The 11,948-nt window shown below is 30.9% G+C and overlaps 1 protein-coding gene across 1 annotated transcript; it reads left to right on the forward strand.

Annotated features, from left to right (window-relative positions):
• The first annotated feature begins 224 nt into the window (after window positions 1–224).
• Window positions 225–11,728, forward strand: MSTN (myostatin). The gene is made up of 3 exons (XM_051986012.1): window positions 225–704; window positions 2,545–2,918; window positions 5,620–11,728. Exons 1-3 carry the CDS (start codon window positions 332–334, stop codon window positions 5,998–6,000), a joined length of 1,128 nt encoding a protein of 375 aa, XP_051841972.1. The 5' UTR covers window positions 225–331; the 3' UTR covers window positions 6,001–11,728.
• Window positions 11,729–11,948: the final 220 nt, after the last annotated feature.

Raw genomic sequence — 11,948 nt, forward strand, 5'->3', positions numbered from 1 at the left:
CTATTTACAGATTTATTTCTTTTATAAAGTGGTCAAATGAATCAGCTCACCCTTGACTGTAACAAAATACTGTTGAGTGACTTGTGACAGACAGGGTTTTAACCTCTGACAGCTAGATTCATTGTTGGAGCAAGAGCCAATCATAGATCCTGACGACACGTGTCTCATCAAAGTTGGAATATAAAAAGCCACTTGGAATACAGTAGAAAAGATTCACTGGTGAGGCAAGTTGTTTCTCAGCCACTACATGCATTAAAAAAATTGGCTTGGTGTTATATGCAAAGAAGAGCAAAGGAAAAAAAGGGAGAGAGACTATATTGAATGCAAGATCATGCAAAAATTACAAATCTATGTTTCTATCTACCTGTTTATGTTGATTGTAGCTGGTCCTGTGGATCTCAATGAGAGCAGCGAACAAAAAGAGAATGTGGAAAAAGATGGACTGTGTAATGCATGTACATGGAGACAAAATACCAAATCTTCAAGAATAGAAGCCATCAAAATTCAAATCCTTAGTAAACTTCGGCTAGAAACAGCTCCTAATATTAGCAGGGATGCTATAAAACAACTTTTACCCAAAGCTCCTCCACTCCGGGAACTGATTGATCAGTATGATGTCCAGAGAGATGACAGCAGTGATGGGTCTTTGGAAGATGATGATTATCATGCTACAACTGAAACAATTATTACTATGCCTACAGAGTGTAAGTAGCTTTTTTTTGTGAGTGCATATCCACAATTCTGCTGACAGTTGTCTTAGTGTTTATGAGAAACAGATCTCTTCTCAGTTGCTTTTAACAGGCTGCTGGCTATAGTGTGTAAGTGGGAGGGAGAAAAAAAATTTTCCCTAAGATTTTTATGAGTAAAATGCCAATAACAGTAGATAATAAAATATTTTTATTCTGCTACATTATTTAATTTCTTCCTTGTTACATTATAAAATGCTTGAACAGCATTAAAGTTATTTAGCTTGACTACATTAGGGCAAATATAACATGCTCAAACTTCCTCTGTTAATCTTCTAGACTAACATAAAAGTCAGAATTTTTAAAATGTAAGCATTGTACACAAACAACACAGTAAGATTCATAGCTTTCTGGTTGTTCGAAAGATATATTAATAATATTAAATATCTAATAAGATTGAAAGAAGTTGGTTAACTGGATCTATTTTTAAAATCTCAATTTTCCTTATTCCATGGCATTTAAAATATATTTCTATCATTATTAATATGATTCCTGTATATTCTTTAGTAATTAATATATTTAGTTATAAAAACTGTTACACTTATATTTATGAAAGTTAAAATAAAGAGTGTATCATAAAGAGAAGAAATATAATGCAAGCATACCAAAATAATGATACAGTTGCATCTAGATTAGTAATAACTAATAATGAAATGCTTGAATGAGAGACAGGGTAGCATGCACCTGAATTCCTTGTCCTGCTACTATTATCATGGTATCATTAAGAGTGCACAGCCTTTACATTTCTATTTATATACTTAATGTTAAAAAATTAATAACCTGTAAAATCCATTATTTTTGAGAGATTGTGGTCTGTTACATATCTGCAATATTATAAAATTCTCATCATAATTTATAGAAGACTCTAAAAACAGACACATATGCCACTAAAGTCAAAACTGGTACCTTATAGAAAGGGCTGAATATGAAAGGCTCTAATTCAGGAGCCTGTGATCTAACTTTGCTGCCACTTCAACATAGAAAACTAAAATAGTTATTAAATATTGGATTTCCCCCTTAAGTGAGCAATCACAATACTCTTTCTTTAAGGCAGTGTCACCTAACAGTTTAACTGGAGATTTATCTCCATTTTTTTTTTTTTTTGAGTTTTAAGATTCTGTAAAAGAAACAAATTGCTAATATAATGGTTCTGTTCATGCTTATAAATAATTTACTGGCATTAACTGGAGATGTAATTTTTAAATAACTAGAAAATAGCATGATTATGAATCATTTGTTTAGTTTTGTTCTTTGAAAATGATAATTCAGAATTGCAACTGTAAGAAAAGATTTTTTCCCCCTACTAATTCCAAAGGCTAAGTAAGTAGCCCAGTGTGTCTTGTCCCCAGGTAATTCAGGCCTGGGGGAAGGGTTCCTTCCTCCAGACTGATTGGTACAGCTGCTCAGTAAGTGTAACTACTCAGATTCCCAAAGAATTCTAAGTGGATGTTCCTCCACGGTGTCTCTGTTCTCTCTAATCGTCATCATTTTAAAATTTTCAACTAGCATTCATTCCTTTAGAGCATTATTCTTGGAATGAGAAGTCCATTTCTAATCAGTTGAAAAAAGGGATGTAAAATGTAAAAACTGAAAAAAAGGTAATTGTAAAGTATATATGTTTTGTTTTGTTTCTAATGAATGAAATTCTATGCAATATTCAGTTTCAAAACATGATACATTCATACTTTATGTGAGCTAATATTCCATCAAAAGAATATTCCTTTAATTTATTTGGAGATTTGGAGTTTGATTTTTATGGATAATTCAATATTTTTTCTTTTTAAACATTCATTTATAGCTGATTTTCTAATGCAAGTGGAAGGAAAACCCAAATGTTGCTTCTTTAAATTTAGCTCTAAAATACAGTATAATAAAGTAGTAAAGGCTCAACTATGGATATATCTGAGGCCTGTCAAGAAATCTACAACAGTGTTTGTGCAAATCCTGAGACTCATCAAACCCATGAAAGATGGTACAAGATATACTGGAATTCGATCTCTGAAACTTGACATGAACCCGGGCACTGGTATTTGGCAGAGTATTGATGTGAAGACAGTATTGCAAAATTGGCTCAAACAACCTGAATCCAACTTGGGCCTTGAAATCAAAGCTTTAGATGAGAATGGTCATGATCTTGCAGTCACCTTCCCAGGACTAGGTGAAGATGGATTGGTAAGTAATACCTGAAAAAAAAAAACAAAACCCTACCCTCTATGCTAGCATTTTTTCCCTTGTGAAAGGGACATTATAAAGTATGTTTCTTTAGTTATCACATTTTATAAAAATTCTACTAATAAAATTAAAAATGTTCATTCAATGTGATTAAAGATGAAAAGAAGGGTGGAGGTAATTATTTCTTTAACCTGATAGGCCAGTCATAGAGATGTTTTCCCTATAGCAACCCTGTACTCACCAGAATAAATTAACCTGACTTCATATTTTTAAGATCCTTTCTTGATTTAGACCATTCATCAATGGAAGTCTTTTATTTTAAATTAACAGGAAAAATCTTAGTTTCTTTGAATTGCTTGCCATTAGGTAGTTTTTATAAATATCTTTAGTAATGACAAACTCTAAGTGTAATACTACTAATAATGGGGGAATTATATATTCATACAAAATCCCTATAAAATCCTTACAATGGGAACCTAGGACATATCATATACATAAAACCATTATTTTCAGAAGTTTTCAAGGTGTATTGAATCTTATTTTATTTTATCTTAGAATAATGAAACAATTTGTATGAATTATAAATATGAAATGAAATTATTTTTAATTATTACAATCATAAATTAAGGAAATCATGATTAAAATAATTATCACCTGCAGTCTGTAGAAATATGTCCATATGTTGATCTCTATATTGCAAACGTTGTGAAATATTCCTTTGTGAATTCACTATGGCAAATTTTAAATTTCCAATTTGATTCCCCTTTTCATCTCATGGGTGAATTTACCTTTTTTAAAGAACTTGTACTTAGGAAATACTAATTTGATATTAACTTCAGCAGAATATAATCATATATAATTTATGAGAGAAAGCTAATAAATTATATTCTCAAATTCAAAAGAAATCAATTGGGAATTATTTACAATTCTTTATTCTTTTTGCTTCCCTTTATAATCATAGATTTATTTTCTGTGTATTGTATCTGGTCATTACTCCTTACTAATATAATTACATCAGAAAGATTCCATTTTCAAACATGACAATGCCTTTGAAAATAACAAATGTTTATATATGATCAATCTTAACTGTCAAAAATTTGAAATGTTACTTTAGTATGCTGGATTGAATTTCTTTTATGTAACAAAAAAAATTCCCCAAGGATAATATATATATATATATATATATATATATATATATATATATATATATAAAACCAATAATGCCCTGGATTGCTAATTCATTATTTGATCTTAAAGTAATATTACTTTTCATAATATAATTACCAGTCAGATCATATGGTTATCAATACAGGTGCATTCTGACATTCAAAATAGGCTCCAACCTTCATTTTTTTAAGAAAAGGTCCCTCCTCCTTTCCTCAAAATATATGTCAATATTTTTAATTATCCTCTTGCAGGATAATTATTATGGTTAATAATGTTCCAAAGGATGAAATATACATATCTTTATATATATGTATATGCGTGTATGTATGTTTATATGCACACACATATATACATACACATATATGTATATGTATATGTATATACTTCAATTTAATAACCAGATTTCTCAATAGTTTAAAAAAAAACACTGAAAAAGACTATTGGAGATGGTTCTCATTCATAAATGGTGGTGGGAAAATGATTATTATAAACCTAGGAAAAGATAGGTCATGATCTTTTTTTGAAGGGATAAAAAATGAGTGGGGAGGCTACATTACTTGTGGAACAAACTCCAGATTTAGTAAGGAAAGATGGATTCAGATACCTCTTCTGGCACTTCTTTTTGACCTTGGACAAATAATTTCATTTCTTTCATCCTTATTTTACTCATCTGAAAATGAAGGAGTGAAATTTATTGAATCCAAGGTTCCTTTCAGCCCAGAGTCTATGATTCTATAATAATTCTACTTGTTTTTCCCTTTCTTCCATCTCCTGTCCTATGTCTCTAATTGCCCCAATCATAGCATATATCATTCACACACATGCACACACCTTTGCTTGAATCTACTTACGTCATTCCTTTAGAGCATTATTCTTGGAATGAGAAGTCCATTTCTAACCAGTTGAAAAAAGGGATGTAAATGTAAAAACTGAAAAAAAGGTAATCGTAAAGTATATATGTTTTGTTTTGTTTCTAATGAATGAAATTCTATGCAATATTCAGTTTTAAAACATGATAAATTCATACTTTATGTATGACTTGAAAATCTAAGGTTTGTTGTGGGAGGAAGATTTGGACAAGAGCAAATATGGGATGATTGAAAATGTGTGATTTCCCGAAAACGCCATGTTTCAGGTTCATTTACTTTAGATAACTGAACAATATTTACCTTCATTAATTCATTCATTCATTTGCTTGAAAGAAAAACTGGTAGGGGGAAGATTCCTACTATGTGAAAGACACTGTGCTAGAAGTTGTGATGGACACAAATATAAATGATAAGGTCTCTTCTCTCAGGGAGAGGTATACTGTTTCAGTTTCCTGGACCAGAGAGGGGAAATCAAGTCCAATAAAGAATTCCTTAAATGTTGTGCTATCTTTTAAAGCAGATTTTTTTTTCAGGCAAGAGTATTTGTAAAATGATTTGCTTATTACTTTTCTCTTCTGAAGAATGCCTTGTCTGATCCCAGCAAATGATCTCAATGTGGATTACTTGATGATTCATATTTTTATTTTTTCCCATTCTTTACACAGAACCCCTTTTTAGAGGTCAGAGTTACAGACACACCAAAAAGATCTAGAAGAGATTTTGGTCTTGATTGTGATGAACACTCAACAGAATCTCGATGCTGCCGTTACCCTCTAACAGTAGATTTTGAAGCTTTTGGATGGGACTGGATTATTGCACCCAAAAGATATAAGGCTAATTACTGCTCTGGAGAATGTGAATTTGTATTTCTACAAAAATACCCTCACACTCATCTTGTTCACCAAGCAAATCCTAGAGGTTCAGCAGGACCCTGCTGTACTCCTACTAAGATGTCTCCAATAAATATGTTATATTTTAATGGAAAAGAACAAATAATATATGGAAAAATTCCAGCCATGGTAGTAGACCGTTGTGGGTGCTCATGAGCTTTGTGTTAGGTTCATTACTTCATAAAATATGGAAGGTTTCCCCTCACCAATTTCTGAAACTGTGAAATTATGTACAATAGGCCACAAAAGGCCTAGAGTACATTACAGATTCACCAAGGCACAAGTTACCATATATGAACTAGAAGAAGAGAATAAATGCAGTGGTTGGTATTTAACCTTCAAAAGAAAAGTTAATCAAAATATTTTAATTTCCTTTTTGAACAAAAAGGAAATAATATTTCACATATGATCATCTATCATCACATGCAGGTAAATAAAAGCAACTCTCGTGTCCCAATGAATTGAAGAAATGAACCTTAAAATGCATTTCTTCACAGCTTCACTTAAAATCAATCAGAAAATTTCTATACAGTAATGGGATAATGTAGAGTTGTTACATATCATTTACATTTTCCTCAAACACTTGAATTTTTAGTGTATAACAGTATACTTGGTAAGATGAAATTCCATGAAAGTAGAAGAATACAGAAATTAGGAATGGTACACTATACATGTGGTTCCATTCCTATACTAATTAGTACAATATGTTAATAATCCAAAACAATGGTGCTAATACAACAGGCTGAATGAAAGATGTTATTTGGCTGCAAGTATCCAGCAAAATATATAGCTTCCCCTTTACTCAGGTACCTTTAAATGGAGTAGGGTTTCTTTAATAAAAAGAGACAGTTTTCTTTGACAGCTTTCAAGTTTGTAACATCCCTGGACAGTCTGCAGTCTACTAAAAGGCAATAAGACATTAAGCACTTGACATATCTTGAAATGCTATATAAAGATCAACTATTATTTTTGTTATAATTAATAAGACAAGTATAAATCTTAATTCAAAATTCAAAATTATAGCCTGCTTTTCTTTCTTTTTAAAATCAATACTGCAGTTTGCACTAAAACCAACCAATGCAAATCAATGGTTCTATCAATGTTGTATAAAAATACTTTAATACAATTGCATTTATGTGATATGTATACAAGACTTTTGTAAATAATGTTTCCTTTTTTATTTACTGTTGGTATATGTTTATATTAAGAAAATTTCAAATTATGTATCAAAGCACAAACATGTCTTCAATTATGAAACATGATTGCTTGCAGAGCAAATTTTATTAGTGATTAGTGGACTTGAAAAAATCCATATGCCAATAGTTAGATGGTTACATTACAATCATTTTATATTTTTTTACATTATTGACATCCTTTTATGGAGTCACAATGACTGTATAATGTGAATATGCAATTTTGATGGTTTACTGTCAATATAATAAAATCATAACGTTCCATGATTTTAATACTATATTGATAAACATTATTGACCATACCAAAAACCTTTAATTTTATTGTCTCTATAGGCAAAAAAAACAACAAAAAAAAAAAAAACAAAAAACCAAACTGTTGATCTTTCCAATAAAATATTGCAAACTTTATTTTATAATTCCATACTAAATATACTTCTTCATATGCTTATATTTTATCAATCAGGTATTGCAAAGATAAATTTTTTGATATGAAATGTATTGAGAATCACCATAAGTTATATTAAAATGTTTTCATCTTTATGGTAAGATGCAAAAGTTCTTATGTTACAATGATGTATTCTGGATTTCTGGTTTTCAACTTATCATCCTTTATTGTTTGAGATTATAGTAAAATATCAACCTGTTAATTTTCTTCCTCTTTCCCCCCTCTAACTTATATTTTAGAAAATTCTAACTATTCAACATTAAAATTTTTATTCAAAATGAAAAACATAAATTACTCATTTACAAATATTTAGAAATTATAAAGCTGTTCAAGTTTTGAGTGGATTTCCCTTCAAAACTATGGGTCATATTACTTGACATTACAAAAACAAATAATTGATTACATCTGTTATATTTCCCTTTATGATGACCTGGGGTACTATTTTCATAGATTCAATTTCCAAGTGAATCATAATGGGCAGGAGTATAGGATATTAGAATTACATAGAGGACACCATGAAGCCACATGCTTCTCTTGGTTTTATGGAATATATGTAGTTTTTCCTATGGGTACAAAGAACTTTCTGAATTGCAAAATATTAACCAAGTTCTTTGACATCCTAAATGCAATATTCAATATACACAAAATAATATTTTAACTCCTAATAGAATGGGGACAAATAACCATTAAACCTAAAGGAAGAATTAATTGAATTTTCTTTAATACCACTAATTACTAAGTAAACTTCTATTCCTCAGGGCTTGAAAAGATCCATGATGTAGTATCAGTGCTGAACTTGGAGTCAGAAGATCTGAGTTTCTATTTCCAGTTCCAATACTTTCTAGTTTTGTAGGAACAAGTGGTTCATTTAATTTCTGAGTCTCAGTTTACTCATCTATAAAGAATAATAACATAGTCCACCTACCTCACAGGGCTGTTGTGAGGAAAATGCTTTGTAAATTTTAAAAATACTACATAAATATGAGCTATAATGTATGGTTTCATCAGTGTGGTATCTCCTTATACTAGTACAGATCACAGTCCTTCTATGCTTTTGTAGATGATCTTTGTGAGTTGCTATGGCCAAAAAAATTTAAGTAATTATATCTTGCATTATATTATTTTTTAATTATAAGAAGTTAAAAGCCTCTTTAAAATTAGCTAAATTGATATTTGAGCATAAGGTAAGTATATCTCTGGGCATATATGCAAAAAAACTTTTCAAATAAGTGGAATTTGCTTGATCTTATGCTCCACTGATACTACCTTAAAGATAATATTCCCTTCACTATTACAGTGAGGCATTAGAGTAAAACTTATTGAACCTACAATTTTAATAGAGTTTTTCCTGAACCACTAAAGAAAATTATTTACTATTACTTCCAGCAATAATGTCAATATATAAGTACTCTTCAAAAGTTAATATTGACACTTCCATTGAGAAAACTGTGATTTTAACACCTAATTAAACATTTGGGAAATCATTATCCTCAGGACATTCACATTTTATTCAATATGTGCATGATATTCATGATACAACATAATACTAATGCTAACTATTAGGCAAATTCCATAGGAAATCTCATGGAAAATTTTGACTTGTGGGCCAAACCAATTCATGTTTTTCTCTTCTGCATCCTCTTCTAACAGCATATATGAACCCAAAAGTCACTATAGTCCCTATACATATTTCCTTTCTAAAAGTAAATTCAATTGATAAATTGCTTTGATTATTTGAAGATATTTTCAGATGTATAGTTGTTGTTTTTTGCTTAAAATGGTTGCTGCTAGAGTTTGGTCCAAGAGCCCCGTGTTATGGATATCTTATCATTCTATGTATGACACTGGAAGGCTCATGTCACAATGCTAGCCCTCAGTTTCTTTATCTATACCATGGAAGGCTTGGATTAGAGGACTTCTAGAATCTTGTTAGCTCTAAGTTAATAACTTAAGTAGTAATTAATTTCTTTAAAGACTACCTCTTCCTGTACACATGGAAAACAAAACTGTTGTGTTATTTTTAAGTCACAATTAATCAGCTACAAACAATTATGTTATCAGGAAGTACATTAAAGACACAAATCTTATTCACATGTGACAAGAAATATAATTTCTGATATTATTGCTAAATATAAGGATAATTTTAAATTTCCAAATAAAACTATGTATTTATGAACACAAACCAAATCACAAATATAGGAAGTCAGAAAATACTATTTGATTTGGAGTCAGAAAGCTTGGCTTCAAGCACCAGGATAGCCATATATTGCTAGGCAAGTTACTATCCCTCTTAAGCCTCTGAATAATGATAAAGGGAGAAAAATATTTGCATTACATACCTACTTAGATGGTTGTTTTGAAAAAATGCTCTGTAAACTTTAAAGTACTCTATAAATGTGAATTTAAATATTATTCTAACAATGGGAGGACAGACTTCGAAAACAAAAAATCAGATCTCTTTTCTTTGAATAAAATAGTTAAATGTTTACTTCATTCTTTATGAAAGTCCACCTGCTTTTCCGAGTTTTGTAGCACAAAATATGTAAAAGGAAAGCAAAATGTGATTTTACATAAACTATTATGCTGTGATAATACCTAGAGAAAAAACCTTAATGGATTATGAAATCAGTACCTATGGGTACCTAAATTAGAATAGGGCAGATAACCATGCAATAATTTTGCAAGTGATTATTAAATTTTCAATTCATTTTCTTCTTCATGTCTTACAGACTTTAAGCATTCTTAGGAAGGTCAATAATTGAAAGCTTCACAAAGAAAATAGAGTTTCAAGTTTCTGAAACTGTGCTGCCTCCAGGAAAGAGTTCTTTTGTATATTCTTTTGTATACACTTGGTCTAAAGTAGCTGTTTTTTACATGTTTATTTCGTCAGTATCATTTCCTCAATAAACACATCTGAAACAGTGATCCTCAATAAACACATCTGAAACAGTGATGTTAGAATCCAAATGTGGTAGAGCTCCATTCTCTTTGATGGTGAAAAGGGTTTCTCATAAAATATCTTTTTTGCAGATCTTTTCCATTTTAGGTCTGTCAGTAGTCCTTCTTCCAGTTTCAACTTTATTTGCCCTTGGGATAATTGCTTAAGTAGGCCTCTTTCAAAAATGACTTCAAATTTGTTTTTCTTTCTGCTGCTTTTTTCTGTTTTATGAGTTAATAATGCTTATCATCCAGTAGCCTTTCTCTTTAAGATTTTATAAACAACTTTATATTTTAAGGCACTGTTATCTTTAGCTGCGTCGGTTTACAACTTAGCAAAGGAAGTTGTTTGCTGACTAAATAGATTTTTAGGTATTTCTCATCACCTCTTTATGACAACTAATATGTAAGGATGTTCTTTCCTTCATTTTATTTCCCAATTTTTGGGGTGCTAACAATTTGTGACTTGAAAAACACTAATGAAATATTTGACTAATATAGCAATGTTGATAACAAATATCTCAGAATGTTATCCTATAATAATAATAGAATTCTGATGGAGTAGCTCTTTCTTTGTTGATGTTGGGTTGTGTCATATTCTACCTCACTATCAAAACCCATTCATATCATCTAATTCTGGATAATTCTTAATACTCTCTTTAAAAAAATCCTTAATAGAAGTTCTACCCAAACACATTGATGATTTTCCTCTTTTTCTTTTGACATTGCATGTATGTCAGTATAATGAATAGGAGGGAACATTCTATTACCACCTAAATTAATGTATTCACAGAAGGAATCTAGATGGAATCAATCAAGAATGTGATCAGAAATTGCTTCCCTTTTGTGGTATGAAACTCTTAAATCAGGCCAAAAAGAGAATAGCTGATTGGCTAACCAAATAACCAACCATGCTTTGAAGGGACTTTAAATATTTGGAAAAATTTCATCAATTTGCCAGTCCAGCAGCAGGAACAGTCTAATGGAAGTTAGAACCAAGGTCCTTTTGAATTCATTTTTAGGGTGGGAAGAAGAAAAAATCTTTATCTTTATTTTTTTCTTCTTCCCACCACCATTGACTATGTCACAGGAGAGTCAGTCAAGACCCACAGGAAAGAACTCTGAAAAACACAGCATGAGGACTTTTCAGAGGGAAAAAGGATTTTCAATACCAGGAGTTCTGAATTACCCCTTTGTTCATGTATTTTCTGTGGTGTACCTCACCACTATTGTATCTTAAGTTTGATTCTATTCTTTCCATGGCAAATATGTGTAATTGTGGGAGTTTGTATTAAAGTTCTTTACGAGACATGTTTTATACCAACTTTTATTGTGTGACCTAATTAATGTCTTTCATCAAAGGCTAATTAAGCAAACTAGCTCATTGTTAATGGGAAGTATAATGGCAAAGGCTTTTGAGCAAAAGTATCCAAAGCACTTCCCCTCAGGCTTATTCCTAAAATTTGAAAGTAGTAGTAGCTTCTTCATCCCCAGGAACTCCCTCTTTTGATTGTAATTTGGGGCTACAG

This window comes from Antechinus flavipes, chromosome 3 (genome assembly GCF_016432865.1).
Source record: "Antechinus flavipes isolate AdamAnt ecotype Samford, QLD, Australia chromosome 3, AdamAnt_v2, whole genome shotgun sequence".
Taxonomy (NCBI): Eukaryota; Metazoa; Chordata; class Mammalia; order Dasyuromorphia; family Dasyuridae; genus Antechinus; species Antechinus flavipes.